Source organism: Schistocerca piceifrons, chromosome 2 (assembly GCF_021461385.2).
Source record: "Schistocerca piceifrons isolate TAMUIC-IGC-003096 chromosome 2, iqSchPice1.1, whole genome shotgun sequence".
Lineage (NCBI taxonomy): Eukaryota > Metazoa > Arthropoda > Insecta > Orthoptera > Acrididae > Schistocerca > Schistocerca piceifrons.
Window position 1 is genome coordinate 12,644,410 of NC_060139.1, and position 23,460 is coordinate 12,667,869.

Genomic DNA, 23,460 nt, shown 5'->3' on the forward strand with positions numbered 1-23,460 from the left:
CAGTTGTCTGACAAACAAGTTCCAGGTGCTGTGGCTGACACTGTCGCTGAGCCAGATGCTGACGCCTGTCCTGTTTCAGAGGAAACCAATCAGCCTGCAAGATCCGGGCAATCGCAGTGGATGGGATTGTTGGTAGTTGGGAGCTCCAACTTTAAGCGCGTTATGGGGCCTCTTAGGGACTTGGCTGACAAGAAGGGTAAGAAAACCAATGAGCACTCCGTGTCCATACCGGGTGGAGTCGTTCCAGATGTGTAAAGGATCCTCCAGGATGACATGGAGAGCATAGGGTGCAGCCAACTGCAGGTGGTTGCACACGTCGGTACCAATGATGTGTGTCACTTTGGATCAGAAGAAATTCTCCCTGGTTTCGAGCGGCTAACAGAAGTGGTATGGGCTGCCAGTCTTTCTTGCAAGATGAAAGCAGAGCTGACCATTTGTAGCATAGTCCACAGCATTTGTAGCATAGTCCGACTGCGGACCCCTGGTACAGAGCCGAGTGGAGGGTCTGAATCAGAGGCTCAAACAAGCTAAGGTCAACTCAGTGCCAGAAGGGTTGAAGCCTTTGCTGCTGCCAAGAAGTAGCAGCTGTGTGTACTTCTTTTCGCACTCTGAGTTCTCCAAAACACATACAATTTACGTTTGTTTCCTAGTATACTGTATACACACATCAAATAAAATTTCATCTCAACTGATCCTTTCGTCTCCTCTTGGTAGAACAGAAGAACAATAAATGAAAAACACAATACTGTGTATGTTCTACTGGATTAAGACCAGATCACCATGAGCAGTTACAAACGAAAAAAGCTGTAAAGTAAATAAATATAAAAGGGAGCAAACCAGGAAAAGCATTCACACTAACACACGAAACGAAGTGCCTATATAACATTTTACGTTAAGTTACCAATACCAGTACAATAAATTAGTAATCAACAACACTACTAAAGAAAAGTCTGAAGAGGTGCTACACATGGAAAGTGCTACGAAACACACTAAAAGCTGAAACTGACAATTCTGACAACAGAATATATGGAGTACACGGTGTGCCGTGTCCAGAACTATTGACTACGCTGCCAACATCTGAACTATTATTCTACGTTGGCCATGCTCCCTATCGATTGTGCTTCTGTCTGACTGAGAGAAGGGTTCATCTGCACGAGTGCAGGGTGGAAATGGGGTGACAATGATGGCGAGTTAGAATGAATACTGCGAGTAAGCTGACTGTGAAGGAAAACGCGACATGGATCGACGGTGTGTTTACTTGACTGTGCTAAGCAGAAGTGGCTGGTCTGCCGCACGGAGGATGGTTTAAATGGCTCTGAGCAGTATGGGACTTAACATCTGAGGTCATCAGTCCTCTAGAACTTAGAACTACTTAAACCCAACTAACCTAAGGACATCACACACATCCATGCCCGAGGGAGGATTCGAACCTGCGACCGTAGCGGTCGCACGGTTCCAGACTGAAGCGCCTAGAACCGCTCGGCCACTCTGGCTGGCCGCACCGTGGACTGTCAATGTTTATGCTTGGCATGAATGTACTGTGCACTTATCGAATGTAAACAAGCCGAATGCGTAGAAATTGTGTGTCGCCACTGATTGAAACATTCAGTTCCTTGAGGTACTGTGTGCTGATAGCTGTGTCATTAGTTAATCATTTACTTGATCACAAAACCGTTTGTATATATTTAGTACGCTACAGAAGTTCCAGAGATACAAAAATTTCGTAAACACACTTTAAAACAGAAGTATTTGCCTGATTTAAACTACTCAGTGGTATATCTGCCTTCTGTGTGTGAGATTGGATATAGACATTTCATTAAAAGGTGCACAGTGTATGCTTTCTCATTTCATAGTTCATTACACCCTTGTGCAGGGTGCATGCAACAGAAAAACCTTTTAGTGCTTGTTTCTAACAAGGTTTGTTTCAGGTACACTATGAAATATTGTACTCTATCTTTAATATGAAGGAACTCGAAAGTTGATGATATAAATAGTGGATATAATGACACAACGCTTCAAATCCAAACAAGCTGCTCAAAACGGGAAGGACTCACTCAAAATATTACTTTTATGTACACTAGAGGATGCTGTACCAAGCCATTTACATTGTTTATTTGCGAGTTAAGTAAGGTCTGAAGAGCTGTGTACAACTTACTTGACCAATCTTGAGAGTTTTCATACTTCTGAATTCCTGTACAGAATAATTGTCATGGCTCAGCTCCATTAATTTGCCAATTGTTTGGATCCTATATAAAGTTTAGGAGAACTTATTGAATAGAGTACAGGTCGTAAATTTGTTAAAACTGTGGGGATGTTAATACATGTGGGAATGTAAATGTAGCACAATCAATTGTTTGCATACTTTCTTTGCCAGTGGCTCTGGAAAATTCTGGACTAGTGGTAGCAGAGTGTGGTTTCAATCAATAGACCTCTAGGTTATGTGACCAGCAGGTTTCCACCACTGTGTACTCTCAGGAAAATCACAACAATAATAACAATACGTTGTACCGAGCACTTTATGCTTTACTTACAAATAAACATTCGAAAAGGCTTGGTATATCATCCACTAGTCAACACAAAAGTAATATTTGAAATGATTCCTTCCCTTTTTGAGTAGCTTGTTTGGATTTGAAGCGTTGTGTCATTATATCCAGTATTTATATCATCCATCTTCGAGTTCCTTCATATTACAGATAGAGTACAAAATCTCGTAGTGTACTTGAAATAGGCCAGTGTTAGAAATAAATACTACAAGGTTTAGCTGTTGCATGCACTCCTCACAAGATTGTCATGAACCAAGAAATGAGAACTCATATACCTTGCACCTCGTACTGAAATATCTGTACCCAATATCATACACGGAAGGCACATATACCAATGAGTAGTTTAAATCAGGCAAATACTTCTGTTTTAAAGTGTGTTTACAAACTGTTTTATCTCTATAGCTCCCGTCGCATGTGAAATATAGAGAAACGGTTTTGTAAATGAAATGACATAAGAATGGCAAATCATGAAATAGAGGCACAGCTATCAGTAGAAAGTACCTCAAGGAACTGAATGTCTGAGGAACTGATGTCTGATACAGTGGCGACACACAATTTCTATGCATCACGCTTGCTTACATTCCGTAAGTGCATACTGCATTCATGCCAAACGCACACAATGACAGACCACAGTAACTTTTGCTTAGGCACAGTCAAGCATTCCTCCACAGTCAGCGACAACTTTCGGTTTACTCTCAGTATTCATTCCAACCCGCCATCGGTGTCCTACCCCCTCCCCCACCCCCTTCCCGCTCTTTCTGCACTGCGCTCATGTAGATAAATCCTTCCTTTTGTCAGAGAGGTCACAAGCAGGGTGGAGCGGGAGCATGGCCAACATAGAAAAACAGTTCAGGTGCTTCCAACCTATGACACAGTGCCAAATACGGCACAATAGGCAATAATAGTATAATAAATAAATTCTGGAAAATGGAAGAAAAGTATCAAAGAGAGTGAGAAATAATGGAAACCTGAGAGAATTGAGCGAAGTTCAGAAGAGTAAGTATTGCACTGCTTTTGGTCATTTAATAATAAATCGGGATTGTGAGCCAGATGTTTTTCGATTTCCAGGACTTCCAGCGGGTTTTGTTTTTGGCCTTTGTTTCCTAAGTGAAGGAAATGGGCTGTAGCTGTGGCTGACGATCAGTAAGCGCTCAGACAGTGTGGAATCTAGCTACATTTATGTTCACGCAGTGTAGATATTATGTCTCTGTCTCACTGACCAGTATAAAACTTATCACTATCAGGACAAGTAATTTTGTATTCCCCACTGTTGGATAGTAACTGGGCCTTATCTTTACTATTGAAAAGACGCTGGGCTTTGATGTTCCTCACGTAGTAGGAATTGCTATAGTTGCTGGATTTCTGCGCTTTTGCTATACGCTCTGATACTTATTCTAGGTATGATATTGTACACCACTTCCTGTAGACAGTGAAGGGAGCAGAAGAAGCAGCATAGACGAAGGGCATATTTTTCAATGTTTGTTTCCTATGCAAGATGTGGAAAATCAGGAAAGGACTGTAACCACTGGTTGAGGCAAAAAAAAAAAAAAAATGTATAGCGTCAAACTCTGCTTTGAAATCTTCTACGAACATGTGGAGAGATGTGAGACCGCGCACCACTGATTGGTAAGCTACATTTTGAGTAACTGGGTGTTGGTATCTGTGTCTGTAAATGTCGTTTTCTATAAATTGTGAAACAATGGGTTTCTGTACTGATGTCAATGGTTGGATCTAGGACGTTTATGTTTTTATTACCAATTTTCGTTTTGCACTAAGTATTTTTGTATTGACTGTTTCAGTTACGAAAAAATTAGTTGAGCTGTTTTGTGGTGACTGTCCACGCGTACATTTCATCGTCTACGTATCTGAATAAGTATGTAATATTTGCACTCGAAACTGTTTCACTTAAATTTGTCCGAAGTGGTCCATCAATGTTGTTGTTGTTGTGGTCTTCAGTCCTGTGACTGGTTTGATGCAGCTCTCCATGCTACTCTATCCTGTGCAAGCTTCTTCATCTCCCAGTAACTACTGCAGCCTACATCCCTCTGAATCTGCTTAGTGTATTCATCTCTTGGTCTCCCTCTACGATTTTTACCCTCCACGCTGCCCTCCAATACTAAATTGGTGATCCCTCGATGTCTCAGAACATGTCCTACAAACCGATCCCTTCTTCTAGTCAAGTTGTGCCACAAGCTCCTCTTCTCCCCAATTCTATTCAATACCTCATTATTAGTTATGTGATCTATCCACCTAATCTTCAGCATTCTTCTGTAGCATCACATTTCGAAAGCTACTATTCTCTTCTTGTCTAAACTATTTATCGTCCACGTTTCACTTCCACGCATGGCTACACTCCATACAAATACTTTCAGAAACGACTTCCTGACACTTAAATCTATACTCTATGTTAACAAATTTCTCTTCTTCAGAAACGCTTTCCTTGCCACTGCCAGTCAATGTTTTATATCCTCTCTACTTCGACCATCATCAGTTATTTTGCTCCCCAAATAGCAAAACTCCTTTACTACTTTAAGTGTCTCATTCCCTAATCTAATTCCCTCAGCATCAGCCGACTTAATTAGACTACATTCCATTATCCTCGTTTTGCTGTTGTTGATGTTCATCTTATATCCTCCTTGCAAGACACTGTCCATTCCGTTCAACTGCTCTTCCAAATCCTTCGCTGTCTCTGACAGAATTACAATGTCATCGGCGAACCTCAAAGTTTTTATTTCTTCTCCATGGATTTTAATTCCGACTCCATACTTTTCTTTTGTTTCCTTTATTGCTTGCTCAATATACAGATTGAATAACATCGGGGAGAGGCTACAACCCTGTCTCACTCCCTTCCCAACCACTGCTTCCCTTTCATACCCCTCGTCTCTTATAACTGCCATCTGCTTTCTGTACAAATTGTAAATAGCCTTTCGCTCCCTGTATTTTACCCATGCCACCTTCAGAATTTGAAACAGTGTATTCCAGTCAACATTGACAAAAGCTTTCACTAAGTCCACAAATGCTAGAAACGTAGGTTTGCCTTTCCTTAATCTTCCTTCTAAGATAAGTCGTAGACTCAGTATTGCCTCACGTGTCCCAACATTTCTACGGAATCCAAACTGATCTTCCCCGAGGTCGGCTTCTATCAGTTTTTCCATTCGTCTGTAAAGATTTCGCCTTAGTATTTTGCAGCTGTGACTTATTAAACTGATAGTTCGGTAATTTTCACATCTGTCAACACCTGCTTTCTTTGGGATTGGAATTATTATATTCTTCTTGAAGTGTGAGGGTATTTCGCCTGTCTCATACATCTTGCTCACCAGATGGTAGAGTTTTGTCATGACTGGCTCTCCCAAGGCTGTCAGTAGTTCTAATGGAATGTTGTCTACTCCGGGGGCCTTGTTTCGACTCAGGTCTTTCAGTGCTCTGTCAAACTCTTCGCGCAGTATCGTGTCTCCCATTTCATCTTCATCTACATCCTCTTCCACTTCCATAATATTGTCCTCAAGTACCTCGCCCTTGTATAGACCCTCTATATACTCCTTCCACCTTTCTGCTTTCCCTTCTTTGCTTAGAACTGGGTTTCCATCTGAGCTCTTGATATTCATACAAGTCGTTCTCTTTTCTCCAAAGGTCTCTTTAATTTTCCTATACGCATTATCTATCTTACCCCTAGTGAGATAAGCCTCTACATCCTTACATTTGTCCTCTAGCCATAACTGCTTAGCCAATTTGCACTTCCTGTGAATCAAATTTTTGAGACGTTTGTATTCCTTTTTGCTTGCTTCATTTACTGCATTTTTGTATTTCCTCCTTTCATCAATTTAATTCAATATATCTTCTGTTACCCAGGGATTTCTACTAGCCCTCGTCTTTTTACCTACTTGTTCCTCTGCTGCCTTCACTACTTCATCCCTCAGAGCTACCCATTCTTCTTCTACTGTATTTCTTTCCTCCATTCTTGTCAACTGTTCCCTTATGCTGTCCCTGAAACTCTGTACAACCTCTGGTTTAGTCAGTTTATCCAGGTCCCATCTCCTTAAATTCCCACCTTTTTGCAGTTTCTTCAGTTTTAATCTACAGTTCATGACCAATAGATTGTGGTCAGAGTCCACATCTGCCCCTGGAAATGTCTTACAATTTAAAACCTGGTTCCTAAATCTCTGTCTTATCATTATATAATCTATCTGATACCTTTTAGTATCTCCAGGGTTCTTCCATGTGTACAACCTTCTTTCATGATTCTTAAACCAAATGTTAGCTATGATTAAGTTATGCTCTGCGCAAAATTCTACCAGGCGGCTTCCTCTTTCATTTCTTAGCCCCAATCCATATTCACCTACTATGTTTCCTTCTCTCCCTTTTCCTACGCTTGAATTCCAGTCACCCATGACTATTAAATTTTTGTCACCCTTCGTCTCCATCAATATTTCAGCCAAAAGTGGACTAAAGGAGACTCAGTAGCTAAGCCATCGAACTATTTATACATAGCTCCTTGGAACGGGAAATAGTTCTGTGTTAAGCATGTCTGAGTGGCCAGTCTTAAGTCATTCAACCATACAGAGCTTACATTATACCTGTACATCAGCTCTGTCAGAATATTAAGACATTTCGCTACTGATATTGAAAAACAAACTGCAGACGTCAGAGGATACTAAGTTAGCTCTTCCGAGGGAGAGAAATTTTTGTATTATTTATGCGCATCACTGAGTTTTAAACACCATATTTTGATTTGAGTTTAGCCTTGCTTTTAACTAGCGAATGGCGATACAAGTGGATGAATGAGTACGCATTGCTTATGTTATTTAGGAAGCCCACACAAATACAGTTCCGTATGGATCGGAAAAGTGATCACTACGGAACGATTTGTTTTAATCCCATCCACTATACTGGAATCTGGCAGTTTTTAATCTATGACGTACCGTCTTTTAACGGTGTTTTGTTTCGGCGGACAACGTTTGTTGGATACAAAGATTCTGAGCTTTCGCGGTCTAATGTTTCAGTCATACGTTCACCTGAAGATGTGGCTTTTAGTGCCACGAAACCGGTAGTGACTCAGTGATAAAGGGCTAAATACAGCTGAAGCGGTTATTAATACCCAAGATGAATACTTATAGCTGCGATTGCCCCACCTACAAGGTTGTCTGCTCAAAGACGCACACTGCAGGCCTGCATTTGTGTTGATGCATGCAAATTTTCACTCAGCCCCTGTACAACCCAAATGTAGAATATGACACAGTCCCTATAGATTGGTTTTCGTTAAGAACCTTTCTTAATAAATGTCATTGGAGGCAACGGCCTTGCCGCAGTGGATACACCGGTTCCCGTGAGGTCACCGAAGTTAAGCGCTGTCGGGCGTGGGCGGCACTTGGATGGGTGACCATCGAGCCTCCATGGGCTGTTGCCATTTTTCGAGGTGCATTCAGCCTCGTGATGCCAATTGAGGAGCTACTCTACCGAATAGCAGCGGATCAGGTCAAAGAAAACCATTATAACGACAGGGAGAACGCTGTGCTGATGACACGCCCCTCCTATCCACATCCTCAACTGAGGGTGACATGGCGGTCGGATGGTCTCGATGGGCCACTTGTGGCCTGAAGATGGAGTGATTTAATAAATGTCATTGTGTGCAATTGTAAATGACGCTTTAATTGCAAGTATGTCAAAAAAATACCTAATGTAGAAACAACATAGATTCATGGGCTTATTAGTATGATCTATTAACTGCAAAGATTCATATGCGAAAAGTGGAGGAAATTTAGTGAAGGAATTTCACTACAAATATTAATGTCTGCGTATGTCATTGTTAACACTTTATTGAGGAAGAACGAACGCGTTCTTGAGATAAATCTACATCATTGCTGTGCGAGGACGGCAGTGGGTACTTTGTATTTCACTGTTATTTCACGATTTTGGACGGCAGTGGGTACTTTGTTGTCACTGTTATTTCACGCCTTTGCTACTTCAGTGGCGAACGGTGCGAGAAACCAACTATTGTCCGTAAGCCTCTGCATGAGTTGAGTTAAAATCTAATTTTACCTTCACGGCCTTTTCAACAAATATACGTAGCAAGAAGGAAGATTTTCTAGGGAGTTACGTACTTGGAATTTCAGTAAGCCGGTCGGTGATGGATTACGCCTTTAGTGTAGCATCTGCCATTGGAGCTGTAAAGGCTTCTCCATGAAACTTTCGCACCTACCAAACATACTGTGACTTCTTCTTTCTATGTTCTCTTCGTTTCTCAATACAACCTGGATTTTAGACTTCTAGTCATACTTTGAAAAACGCATCTTTTGATGAGGACTGCGATATGTGACAGGAATGGTGTACTTGGCTATATTGTAAAATGACGTCTCCAGAAGCTCCAGTGGCAGATAATTTTGCTGACGCTGGTATGGGGAACCAGTGTTGATCTAAATGATAGCTCTAGTTATACGGGCAAAAGTACATACCTGAAACAGCACGTCAGTGCGACAGTATTTTTTGTGGTGAATAAGCAGCCTTGATGATTTCGATACTCACCTCTGGTAATCGTTCAACCTTGGTCGATACGTGGAGTCCAGTGACTTCTATGACGCTCGGTAGATGTGGCCGTGGATACTCCGTGGTAAAGTGGTTGTTGACTATGAGTAGGCTGTAGTTGCGCTCCGTTTCGTAAACAGAAGGTGGTTCCGCTCCGAAATGTTCCCTCATAATCGTTTCTTGTAGCGGAAGTAGTTCGTAGAACCACATATAGTGGAAACGTAGTGCAAAGAACGTGTTGTACATGCGCTGCCAAAAGTTCATGTGATCAGAAAAGCCCACCAAGATTTCTGGGATGTAGGCTGGATTCATGGGATTCCCCAAGGCGTAATACACAGGCGAGTATGCAGACAACGTCACGAAGCCGACGAGCGGTGGGGAACCAACCTTGTGGTGCAGTCCATAGTAACCTTGGTAAGACAGACGCTCGATGATCATCAAGTCAAAGGTTTGGTTTCTCCTGCGTAAACATAACACATGTCTCAATTGAAATGATAGAGCTTAAACATTATACAAAGTCATAATTACTATTGATCGAAAGTAGCCACTCATCGCTCGGAAGTAACTGTCAGATACGGCAAACCACACCGGAGAAAAATTTAACTAACAGGAGCCATCGCACTAATACTGTGTAACTCCGCCCCTATCACAGATTATGGAAGTTCGACGAGGAAAAGAGACGATAAATGTCTTCAGGTATGCCAGGTCCATCCTAAGCCCTAGTTGATTGTTTTGCGTTGTAGATCCATGAGAGTTTGGGGAATGTTCACTGCTACGTTTCACACTCTGTTTCAAATGGTCCTAGTCATTTTCCATGGAATTCTGTCGGATGATTCAGAGCGCCAGTTGAGGTGTGGTTTCTCCTGCGTGAACGTAACAAACATCTCTATCGAAACGACAGAGCTCAATAATTACACAGGATGACTCAGCTACCCCTAGCAATAGGTTTTATACAACCCGCAACGTCTTCAAATACGCGCTTGATTTTCATATTCCCTCACTAGCTACATGATAACTATTAGAGCCACAGTAAAAATGAACAGGACCTTTATGTTTGAAATTTAATGTAACTAAATTGTGTATTGCGATACGTTTACACTGGAAATTAGCTTTGGAATTATTGAAGAAAAACGTACAAAAGTAACCTTCTAACAAGATTTTCTTGGATAAGTCCAAAGCTGTGGCCTCCACCGAAAATGTTTCCCAGTACAAAATTTAACTACATTAATTTTCCTACAAAATGATCCCATAACATTTTTCTGCTGGGCTAATAGTTAACACACAGTGAACGACAGAATATGAATATGTCGCGAGTGGTTTTTGATGGCGATGCTGGTTGCAAAAAACCCATAGCTACAGATATGATATGACATGGACACTTCCTACGGTGTGAATGACTAAAGGAACCAAGTACTTAGCTACATTATAGGTAGCTGTCTCATCATTACTCCCAATAGTCACGGATACACACCTTCTTTACGGATCTTAGGCAGCCTACGCAGATTATGAAGCTTTGATCTATGTTGTTTAAGTCTCTCAATGGCCTCGTTCGATAGAGAACTGGAAGTTGGCTGTTCCGCTGGTTAGTCGATATTGCTATCTTGTTATATGTTATATGTTAAGCATGTTAGTGTGAACGTTTTTGCTTATTTTCTGTGCACCGTGTTCTACTGTGTCTCAGAATTTCGAACTGGCTGCTTTGAAGAAATATACGATCTGCATTAAGTTTTGTTTTAACCTCCAAGAAACTTCAGCTGAAACTCACTGCATAGTAAGCCTGGCTTTAACTGAGCAGGATTTGAGCCAAGCCAAAACACTTGAGTGGTCTAGGCGGTTTAACATTGACTGGATGGAGTGTGTGGATGATGACCAATACTCAGGTTGACCTTCATCATGCACAGCTCTGGAACGCTCACGAAAGTGCATGAAGTGATTCCCACTGACAGAAACTGAAACTAAACTCCACCCGAACAGAACATGAAGTCCCAACGGTACCGACCGGCCGCCGTGTCATCCTCAGTCAAAAGGCGTCGCTGGATGTGGATATGGAGGGGCATGTGGTCAGCACAGCGCTCTCCCAGCCGTATGTCAGTTTCCGAGACCAGAGCTGCTACTTCCCAGTCAAGTAGCTCCTCAGTTTGCCTCACAAGGGTTGAGTGCACCCCGCTTTCCAACAGCGCTCTCCAGACTGTATGGTCATCCATCCGAGTGATAGCCCAGCCTGGCAACAGTTAACTTCGGTCACCTGACGGGAACCAGTGTTACCACTGCGGCAAGGCTGACAATACATGTTATCTGTGACATCGATATACACTCCTGGAAATTGAAATAAGAACACCTTGAATTCACTGTCCCAGGAAGGGGAAACTTTATTGACACATTCCTGGGGTCAGATACATCACATGATCACACTGACAGAACCACAGGCACATAGACACAGGCAACAGAGCATGCACAATGTCGGCACTAGTACAGTGTATATCCACCTTTCGCAGCAATGCAGGCTGCTATTCTCCCATGGAGACGATCGTAGAGATGCTGGATGTAGTCCTGTGGAACGGCTTGCCATGCCATTTCCACCTGGCGCCTCAGTTGGACCAGCAGTCGTGCTGGACGTGCAGACCGCGTGAGACGACGCTTCATCCTGTCCCAAACATGCTCAATGGGGGACAGATCCGGAGATCTTGCTGGCCAGGGTAGTTGACTTACACCTTCTAGAGCACGTTGGGTGGCACGGGATACATGCGGACGTGCATTGTCCTGTTGGAACAGCAAGTTCCCTTGCCGGTCTAGGAATGGTAGAACGATGGGTTCGATGACGGTTTGGATGTACCGTGCACTATTCAGTGTCCCCTCGACGATCACCAGTGGTGTACGGCCAGTGTAGGAGATCGCTCCCCACACCATGATGCCGGGTGTTGGCCCTGTGTGCCTCGGTCGTATGCAGTCCTGATTGTGGCGCTCACCTGCACGGCGCCAAACACGCATACGACCATCATTGGCACCAAGGCAGAAGCGACTCTCATCGCTGAAGACGAAACGTCTCCATTCGTCCCTCCATTCACGCCTGTCGCGACACCACTGGAGGCGGGCTGCACGATGTTGGGGCGTGAGCGGAAGACGGCCTAACGGTGTGCGGGACCGTAGCCCAGCTTCATGGAGACGGTTGCGAATGGTCCTCGCCGGTACCCCAGGAGCAACAGTGTCCCTAATTTGCTGGGAAGTGGCGGTGCGGTCCCTTACGGCACTGCGTAGGATCCTACGGTCTTGGCGTGCATCCGTGCGTCGCTGCGGTCCGGTCCCAGGTCGACGGGCACGTGCACCTTCCGCCGACCACTGGCGACAACATCGATGTACTGTGGAGACCTCACGCCCCACGTGTTGAGCAATTCGGCGGTACGTCCACCCGGCCTCCAGCATGCCCACTATACGCCCTCGCTCAAAGTCCGTCAACTGCACATACGGTTCACGTCCACGCTGTCGCGGCATGCTACCAGTGTTAAAGACTGCGATGGAGCTCCGTATGCCACGGCAAACTGGCTGACACTGACGGTGGCGGTGCACAAATGCTGCGCAGCTAGCGCCATTCGACGGCCAACACCGCGGTTCCTGGTGTGTCCGCTGTGCCGTGCGTGTGATCATTGCTTGTACAGCCCTCTCGCAGTGTCCGGAGCAAGTATGGTGGGTCTGACACACCGGTGTCAATCTGTTCTTTTTTCCAATTCCAGGAGTGTAATATCATAAAGGACGTGCTGGCGTATTCTAGTAGATAAATTGAACATGAGCCGAATTACAATGATGTTCGTCAACCAATTAGATCATTGACGTGCTTTGGACTGCAAACAACAATTCGAGATGATACCAGTTTCCCGTTCATTGTCTTAGGTGCCGAAGAATCGGTGGTGCACGGTTATGATTTCGACAAGAAAAAAAAGAGCAATCATCGCAGCAGGAGACAACATCGTCCATGTGGCCCTAAACAGCGCCAATTCTCCAAATTCGCAGCAGTGTAAAGCCAATGCTAATGATTTCATTTCTGACATACTTGGAATTATCCATAAAAAATTTCTTCCATATGGCCAGTCACAGGGAAGATTTACTACCATGTAATTAAAGGAACGTAATAAAATGTTAGTTCTAATGAAATTGAATTTAACAGGTACGCGTTTTCACACTATAGAAGAGACTAAAGTCCCAATTAATTTTGAACATGACTCATTGATTGCAACAATGGGAAATTCGCTGGTTGTATACAAACGCGAGGGGACTACACTACTGGCCATTGAAATTGCTACACCAAGAGGAAATACAGATGATAAACGGGTACTCGTTGGACAAATATATTACACTAGAACTGACATGTGATTACATTTTCACGCAGTTTGGGTGGATAGATCCTGAGAAATCAGTACCCAGAACAAACACCTCTGGCCGTAATAACGGTCTTGGTACGCCTGGGTATCAAATCAAACAGAACTTGGATGGCATGTACAGGTACAGCTGCCCATGCAGCTTCAACACGATACCACAGTTCATCAAGAGTAGTGACTGGCGTATTGTGACGAGCCAGTTGCTCGGCCACCATTGACCAGACGTTTCCAAGTGGTTAGGGATCTGGAGAATGTGCTGCAACATGCGGTCGTGCATTATCCTGCTGTAATGTAGGGTTTCACAGGGATCGAACGAAGGCTACAGCCACCGGTCGTAGCACATCAGAAATGTAACGTCCACTGTTCAAAGTGCCGTCAGTGCGAACAAGAGGTGACCTAGACGTGTAACCAATGCCACCCCATACCATCACGCCGGGTGATAAGCGAGTATGGCGATGACGAATACACCCTTCCAATGTGGGTTCACCGCGATGTCGCCAAACACGGATGCGACCATCAGGATGCTGTAAATACAACCTGGATTCATCCGAGAAATGACGTTTTGCCATTCGTGCACCCAGGTTCGTCGTTGAGTACACCATCGCAGGCGCTCCTGTCTGTGATGCAGCGTTAGGGGTAACCGCAGCCACGGTCTCCGAGCTGATAGTCCATGCTGCTGCAAACGTCGTCGAACTGTTCGTGCAGATGGTTGTTGTCTTGCAAACGTCGCCATCTGTTGACTCAGGGATCGAGACGTGGCTGCACGATCCGTTACAACCATGCGGATAAGATGTCTGTCATCTCGACTGCTAGTGATCCGAGGCCGTTGGGATCCAGCACGGCGATCCGTATTACCCTCCTGAACCCACCGATTCCATATTCTCCTAACAGTCATTGGATCTCTACCAACGCGAGCAGAAATGTCGCGATACGATAAACCGCAATCGCGATAGGCTACAATCCGACCTTTATCAAAGTCGGAAACGTGACGGTACGCATTTCTCCTCCTTACACGAGGCATCACAACAACGTTTCACCAGGCAACGCCGGACAACTGCTATTCGTGTATGAGAAATCGGTTGGAGACTTTCCTCGCGTCAGCACGTTGTAGGTGTCGCCACCGGCGCCAACCTTGTGTGAATGCTCTGAAAAGCTAATCATTTGCATATCACAGCATCTTCTTCCTGTCGGTTAAATTTCGCGTCTGTTGCACATCATCTTCGTGGTGTAGCAATTTTAATGGCCAGTAATGCAGCTGATAAATTGAACATGAGCCGAATTACAACGATGTTCGTCAAACAATAATATCGTTGAGTTGAGATGTGCTTTGGACTACAAACAACAATTGGAGATGATACTAGATCGCCGGCCGCGGTGGTCTAGCGGTTCTGGCGCTGCAGTCCGGAACCGCGGGACTGCTACGGTCGCAGGTTCGAATCCTGCCTCGGGCATGGGTGTGTGTGATGTCCTTAGGTTAGTTAGGTTTAAGTAGTTCTAAGTTCTAGGTGACTTATGACCTAAGATGTTGAGTCCCATAGTGCTCAGAGCCATTTGAACCATTTGATACTAGATTCCCGTTCATTGTCTTAAGTGCCAAAGAATTCGTGGTGCACGGTTATGATATTGAAAGAAAAGGGAAAGAACATTCATAGCAGTAGAAGACACCATCGTCCATGTGGCTGTAAACAGCGCCAATACTACAAGTTGGCACCAGTGTAAAGTCAGTGCTAATGATTTCATTTCTGACATCCATGGAATTATCCATAAAAAAGATATACTACCATATAATTAAAGGAACGTAATAAAATGTTAGTCCTAATGAAACTGAATTCAACAGGTACGCGTTTTCACTCTATAGAAGAGATTAAAACAGAGTCCCAACTAATTTTGAACATGACTCATTGATTGCCACAATGAAAAAATCGCTGGTTGTGTACAAACGAGAGGGGACTATTTTGAAAGTGGCTTTGAAAAATAGAGTGTGAGGTATGATTTCTGATATTTGCGGCAATATTCTGGCAAATTTTGGGCAGGTCCTCGCGGGCTCAACTCAAGTTGCCACCAGCAATGGAGAGTTTGTCTTTGAGAAGTCCAGCCACGCATGCTGGCGAAACGTCAGAAATAATGACTAAACAAACGTCGGTAGAAGACCCTGAAACGAAAGCTAAGACACAGTATGCCACGCATCTGGATGGGGCTTAGCAACGACTTTGCACAGAAACAATGCAGAGACAGTTGCAACCCTGAGGCAACCGCTACTGCGTCCGGAGCATCAACGGCGTTGATTTTGCGCTCGTTCTGCCCGCCCTTCACGAGACAGTCGGAAATTCTTTGACGTAATAGTATCTCTGCCATCTCCACCGAATCGATATCGCGAGCGCAAGATATTACAAAAATGATTCAAGTGGCTTTTAGCACAATGGGACTAAACATCTGGGGTCATCAGTCCCCTAGAACTTAGAACTACTTAAACCTAACTAACCTAAGGACGTCACACACTTCCATGCCCTAGGCAGGATTCGAACCTGCGACCGTAGCAGTCACGTAAGATATTACATTTAATGCAAACTAACGGTCAGTAATTAAAAGCTGTTTACCGAAATACATAACTTAACCGCAGAAATAGACTCACCTGATGAAATCCTGTACTGCTGGCTCTTTCAGTTGGGCCTTAACCGGCGATGGCATGGTTACCATGATAGAGAGAGAGTCCAGGGGTGTCTTGCTAGCCAGGCCTATAATGTCTATCTCCCTTATCAGTTTATATGAAGAAGACAGGTCGATCTCAGTTAGATTCTGGTGATTTATCTGTGAAGAGAATACATGAATACTTCAAAAATCAAATTTATTTACAACAGAAACTTGTAATTAAAATATTGACTTTTCCGTGCTCCAGACAAATTTATATTACTGGCCATTAAAATTGCTACATCAAGAAGAAATGCAGACGATGAACAGGTATCTCATTGGACAAATATATTATACTAGAACTGACATGTGATTACATTTTCATGCAATTTGGATGCATAGATCCTGAGAAATCAGTACCAACAACAACCACCTCTGGCCGTAATAACGGCCTTGATACGCCTGAGCATTGAGTCGAACAGAGCTTGGGTGGCGTGTAGAGGTACAGCTCTCCATGCAGCTTCAACACGATACCACAGTTCATCAAGAGTAGTGACTGGAGTATTGTGACGAGCCAGTTTCTCGGCCATCATTGACCAGACGTTTTCAATTGGTGAGAGATCTGGAACATGGGCTGATCAGGGCAGCAGTCGAACATTTTCTGTATCCAGAAAGGCCCGTACAGGACCTGCAATATGCGGTCGTGCATTATTCTGCTGAAATGTAGGGTTTCACAGGGATCGAATGAAGGGTAGAGCCACGGGTCGTATGGATCTCTTGGAGGAACTGGAAATCTTTTGTCAAGAGCCATCTTCACGCAGAACACTGCTTAATGAACAGGCCACGAGAAACTCCCAGTTACGGGATTCGCCCACATCGGTCGGGTCCTAACCGACGCACTGAAATGATAATAACAATCTAGAAATGATTATACTCCTTCAGGTAACTTAGGAGTACACTGCTTCTGGAGACAAACACGATGTATTGTCCACATTATTGCATGATGTAGTTGAAAGTTTACTAGTTGTAACACGAAGATGTGTAAATTACAATGTATTTTATATGTAATTTACGAGGTAATATTTAAGCAAAAAGATTTCTGGTCGTTTTGACTTATCGCAGTTGGTACGATAACTTACAACACCCATCTTGACTGTTCCAGTTCCTTCAGCTGTGCTTAGTATGTCACACAATTTTAATAAATATTGTAACTTAGGTATTTTGAAGAAGATGTTTTGTATTTTTTAAAGCTATGTTCAGTTGTAAAGTGTGCAGCAATAACGGATGCCACTAATTCACACAACTACCACCATGGATAACCGTGAAACATAAGCCACTCTTGTTACGCGTAGTTACAACCAGCAGTTTTGTTTTGCGTATTTAAATTTTAAAAAGAAAAACTAATCAAAAATATGTTGTTGTTGTTGTGGTCTTCAGTCCTGAGACTGGTTTGATGCAGCTCTCCATGCTACTCTATCCTGTGCAAGCTTCTTCATCTCCCAGTACCTACTGCAACCTACATCCTTCTGAATCTGCTTAGTGTATTCATCTCTTGGTCTCCCTCTACGATTTTTACCCTCCATGCTGCCCTCCAATGCTAAATTTGTGATCCCTTGATGCCTCAGAATATGTCCTACCATCGCTCCTTTTATCTAGTCAAGTTTTGCCACAAATTTCTCTTCACCCCAATTCAATTCAATACCTCCTCTTTAGTTATGTGATCTACCAATCTAATGTTCAGCATTCTTCTACAGCATCACATTTCGAAAACTTCTATTCTCTTCTTGTCTAAACTATTTATCGTCCAAGTTTCACTTCCATTCATGGCTATACCGCATACAAATACTTCCAGAAAAGACTTTCTGACGCTTAAATCTATACTCGATGTTAACAAATTTCTCTTCTTGAAATACACTTTCCTTACCATTGCCAGTCTACATTTTATATCTTCTCTACTTCGACCATCATCAGTTATTTTGCTCCCCAAATAGCAAAACTCCTTTACTACTTTAAGTGTCTCATTTCCTAATCTAATTCCCTGAACATCACCCGACTTAATTCGACTACATTCCATTATCCTCGTTTTGCTGTTGTTGATGTTCGTCTTATATCCTCCTTTCAAGACACTGTCCATTCCGTTCAACTGCTCTTCCAAGTCCTATGCTGTCTCTGAGAGAATTACAATGTCATCGGCGAACCTCAAATTTTATATTTCTTCTCCGTGGATTTTAATACCTACTCCATACTTTTCTTTTGTTTCCTTTATTGCTTGCTCAATATACAGATTGAATAACATCGGGGAGAGGCTACAACCCTGTCTCACCCCCTTCCCAACCACTGCTTCCCTTTCATACCCCTCGTCTCTTATAACTGCTATCTGCTTTCTGTACAAATTGTAAATAGCCTTTCGCTCCCTGTATTTTACCCATGCCACCTTCAGAATTTGAAACAGAGTATTCCAGTCAACATTGTCAAAAGCTTTCACTAAGTCTACAAATGCTAGAAACGTAGGTTTGCCTTTTCTTAATCTTTCTTCTAAGATAAGTCGTAAGGTCAGTATTGCCTCACGTGTTCCAACATTTCTACGGAATCCAAACTGATCTTCCCCGAGGTCGGCTTCTACCAGTTTTTCCATTCGTCTGTAACGAATTCGCTTTAGTATTTTGCAGCTGTGACTTATTAAACTGATAGTTCGGTAATTTTCACATCTGTCAACACCTGCTTTCTTTGGGATTGGAATTATTATATTCTTCTTGAAGTCTGAGGGTATTTCGCCTGTCTCATACATCGTGCTCACCAGATGGTAGAATTTTGTCATGACTGGCTCTCCCGAGGCCATCAATAGTTCTAATGGAATGTTGTCTACTCCCGGGGCCTTGTTTCGACTCAGGTCTTTCAGTGCTCTGTCAAACTCTTCACGCAGTATCTTATCTCCCATTTAGTCTTTATCTACATCCTCTTCCATTTCCATAATATAGTCCTCAAGTACATCACCCTTGTATAAACCCTCTATATACTCCTTCCACCTTTCTGCCTTCGCTTCTTTGCTTAGAACTGGGTTTCTATCTGAGCTCTTGATATTCATACAAGTGGTCAAAAATACACTGCTGGAAATTTAAATAAGAACACCGTGAATTCATTGTCCCAGGAAGGGGAAACTTTATTGACACATTCCTGGGGTCAGATACATCACATAATCACACTGACAGAACCACAGGCACATAGACACAGGCAACAGAGCATGCACAATGGCGGCACTAGTACAGTGTATACCCACCTTTCGCAGCAATGCAGGCTGCTATTCTCCCATGGAGACGATCGTAGAGATGCTGGATATAGTCCTGTGGAACGGCTTGCCATGCCATTTCCACCTGGCGCCTCAGTTGGACCAGCGTTCGTGCTGGGCGTGCAGACCGCGTGAGACGACGCTTCATCCAGTCCCAAACATGCTCAATGGGGGACAGATCCGGAGATCTTGCTGGCCAGGGTAGTTGACTTACACCTTCTAGAGCACGTTGTGTCGCATGGGATACATGCGGACGTGCATTGTCCTGTTGGAACAGCAAGTTCCCTTGCCGGTCTAGGAATGGTAGAACGATGGGTTCGATGACGGTTTGGATGTACCATGCACTATTCAGTGTCCCCTCGACGATCACCAGTGGTGTACGGCCAGTGTAGGAGATCGCTCCCCACACCATGATGCCGGGTGTTGGCCCTGTGTGCCTCGGTCGTATGCAGTCCTGATTGTGGCGCTCACCTGCACGGCGCCAAACACGCATACGACCATCATTGGCACCAAGGCAGAAGCGACTCTCATCGCTGAAGACGACACGTCTCCATTCGTCCCTCCATTCACTCCTGTCGCAACACCACTGGAGGCGGGCTGCACGATGATGGGGCGTGAGCGGAAGACGGCCTAACGGTGTGCGGGACCGTAGCCCAGCTTTATGGAGACGGTTGCGAATGGTCCTCGCCGATACCCCAGAAGCAACAGTGTCCCTAATTTGCTGGGAAGTGGCGGTGCGGTCCCCTACGGCACTGCGTAGGATCCTACGGTCTTGGCGTGCATCCGTGCGTCGCTGCGGTCCGGTCCCAGGTCGACGGGCACGTGCACCTTCCGCCGACCACTGGCGACAACATCGATGTACTGTGGAGACCTCACGCCCCACGTGTTGAGCAATTCGGCGGTACGTCCACCCGGCCTCCCGCATGCCCACTATACGCCGTCGCTCAAAGTCCGTCAACTGCACATACGGTTCACGTCCACGCTGTCGCGGCATGCTACCAGTGTTAAAGACTGCGATGGAGCTCCGTATGCCACGGCAAACTGGCTGACACTGACGGCGGCGGTGCACAAATGCTGCGCAGCTAGCGCCATTCGACGGCCAACACCGCGGTTTTTGGTGTGTCCGCTGTGCCGTGCGTGTGATCATTGCTTGTACAGCCCTCTCGCAGTGTCCGGAGCAAGTATGGTGGGTCTGACACACCGGTGTCAATGTGTTCTTTTTTCCATTTCCAGGAGTGTATATACTAATTGTAAAATAAAGTTAATCCAGGTTGTCAACGCATCGCACGTTTAGTTAGGGCACCGTAGATTGGCACAGCGTACACTGAAAACAGTTGTTTTCAAATCGTAAACAGTGGCCTCTTTGGAAACTCAACCTACGACGTGAATAGTCCAGTTGAGCCTATGTGCATGTATGGGGTTTTAATGGTTACATGTATTGGTATGTATTTGATGATTGACTAACATGTAAAACTGTAAATTTAATAAGGCATACGTATTACCTTATTGTAACTGGTTCTGAATGCCTTTTAGCACTGAAGAAGGCCACAAAGTGACTCAAATCTGGATACACAATAAACACTATTTGCGACTGGTTGCTGAACCCTTTCCTTCTTGACATCTCTGTGTATTTATGTCAAACTGTGTGTACAAAGCCGGCCGCGGTGGCCGTGCAGTTCTAGGCGCTCCAGTCCGGAGCCGCGTTACTGCTACGGTCGCAGGTTCGAATCCTGCCTCGGGCATGGGTGTGTGTGATGTCCTTAGGTTAGTTAGGTTTAAGTAGTTCTAAGTTCTAGGGGACTGATGACCACAGCAGTTGAGTCCCATAGTGCTCAGAGCCATTTGAACCATTTTTTGTGTGTGTACAAACTGTTTATGGCCCAGAGTGGGAAGGGAGAAGGGTGCAGGGGCCGAGAACGTGTTAGAATTCCTCGAAGGGCTCCACTGCTAGGCGTCCCTCCTGAGTCAGCTCATCAGTTGTCATCAACGAGGAAGTTTCAGTCAAGTATACATGTGAGTGATTGTTTTCATAAACATTGTTCATGTGGTCAGAAATTTTACCGTTGCAGACAAACCGGCACAATTACCTAAAAATAAACTTTTGGAGAAGAAAACACTGATGCGAGGCGATTTTGTGGCTGTGACACACAAAACAAGAAGCAACTGAACGGAGCGAGGCGGTGCAGTGTATAAGGCCCAGAACTTACATTACAGATGAAGTCTGCCAAATCCCCGTTGTAAAGTTCCAGATATATGAGTAGTTTACTCTTTGAGTATCGATATCTGTATCTTACATGCAGCGGCCTATGGCAGTAGCATTGTCGCCAGGGGAATCGCCAGAGATCGAAAAGCTCGGTTTTTAGCTAGGATTTTCGGATGGTGCGGAAGTGAGTGTATTGGGGAGTCGTGGGTGGAAGCCAGACATATATGCAGGATACATACCCACGTGCCGTAAGAAGTTCAGTAAAGCAATGAATGGCCGGCCGCGGTGGCCGTGCGGTTCTAGGCACTTCAGTCCGGGACCGCGTGACTGCTACGGTCGCGGGTTCGAATCCTGCCTCGGGCATGGATGTTTGTGATGTCCTTAGGTTAGTTAGGTTTAAGTAGTTCTAAGTTCTAGGGGACTGATGACCTCAGGTGTTAAGTCCCATAGTGCTCAGAGCCATTTGAACCATTTGAACCAGAACGATGAATGTTACAGTTTTCGTGCACGGGAATGAAAACTCATCAATATTAGAAACGAGTCGTTAGCAAAGATCGGTAGAAGCTATTATTACCTCACAAAATTAACATCAAGGTAAAATAAGAGTGAACGTTAGTACATATGGGTAGAAACGTTAGGATCGTGTTCAAACTTTCATTTCTATGAAATCAGTGCCTCCTTTCAAATACTTTTCGTACCTATTAGCCGGCCGGGGTGGCCGAGCGGTTGCAGGCGCTACAGTCTGGAACCGCGTGACCGCTACGGTCGCAGGTTCGAATCCTGCCTCGGGCATGGATGTGTGTGATGTCCTTAGGTTAGTTAGGTTTAAGTAGTTCTAAGTTGTAGGGGACTGATGACCTCAAAAGTTAAGTCCCATAGTGCTCAGAGCCATTTGAACCATTTTTGAACCACATCTATTAGAACGGAATGTAAAGATTTTTAATGGCAAGTTTGGTGATTATGATGGGGCATTTACCAGTAGGCACATGGTCCCATTTTTAGTCTTCAGGTGCATGTTCCTTGGGAGCAAGGTGCCCACTCTATGCTGTGCTTCATAAACATTAGTCCGATCACAGCAGTTACATCAGTACAGCTGGTTTTAGAGAGGACCGTGATATATACTAATAAGCGAGAAGACATTTTACACCGTTTGAACACCCGAATTTTGGTTCTATGTCATTTTTCCAAACCGCTTAAGATAAATGCTGCGATGGTTCGTTTGCAAAAGACATGGACGATGTCTTCTCCCATTCTTTCCCATCAGAGCTCCTGCTCCATCTCGAATGGCCACACCGTAGGAGGGCAGTTAACTTATAACCTTGCTTCACTTTTTAAAAACCATTTGGTCCGGTGCACTGCTTCATATTCAAGGCCGAAGAAATTACAATGATAACTATGGCGAAAAACTTTAGGCTTGATTTTTTACCGCCATTAATGGATAGTTCACGAAGCTGTTTTTCACCGAGGTTCTGCAATTAACCAGGGTTTCTGCCTTCAAATATTAAAACGTTTGAGTGAGACGTTGCTGAAAAAAAAATGCTATGTGACTATCAAATGGTTGGCTCCTTCATCACGATAACGTTCCTTGATTGTTGTGACTTCTACCAGCTACAACCTGTCTGCAATTGTTGTAATTACTTGACTGATCTTTATTCTTCTTACCAACCAAACTTTGTCCATAACTGTTTCGAGTTGCATTACTGTGATCATTGTTACGCCTACGATCTTGCTTCCCCTATAGCTGATTTGAATGTTTTAATTAGGATCTTGCTTGTATAAAAAGTTTCAATCGTGCTTTTTTATGTTCATGTCGTCAGTGTTTTCGCTAAATAGGATACACCAGACAATATGTAAGGCAGTGGGGATGTGGGCATCGAGGCAATACTGGATACTGGCAGGCACCTGTTGATC

General features: G+C 44.2%; 1 protein-coding gene and 1 pseudogene across 1 annotated transcript in view; one reads left to right on the plus strand and one right to left on the minus strand.

Moving 5' to 3' along the window:
• LOC124778008 overlaps window positions 1-17,208 on the minus strand; it is a 113,393-nt gene extending 96,185 nt beyond the window's left edge. The window contains exons 1-3 of the mRNA XM_047253581.1: window positions 17,200-17,208; window positions 16,065-16,240; window positions 9,063-9,522 (exon numbers count right to left, since the gene is read on the minus strand). Coding sequence (XP_047109537.1) covers window positions 9,063-9,522; window positions 16,065-16,240; window positions 17,200-17,208 — 645 coding nt within the window. The remainder of the gene's footprint in view (window positions 1-9,062; window positions 9,523-16,064; window positions 16,241-17,199) is intronic.
• LOC124778948 lies at window positions 7,831-7,947 on the plus strand (annotated as a pseudogene).
• Window positions 17,209-23,460: the final 6,252 nt, after the last annotated feature.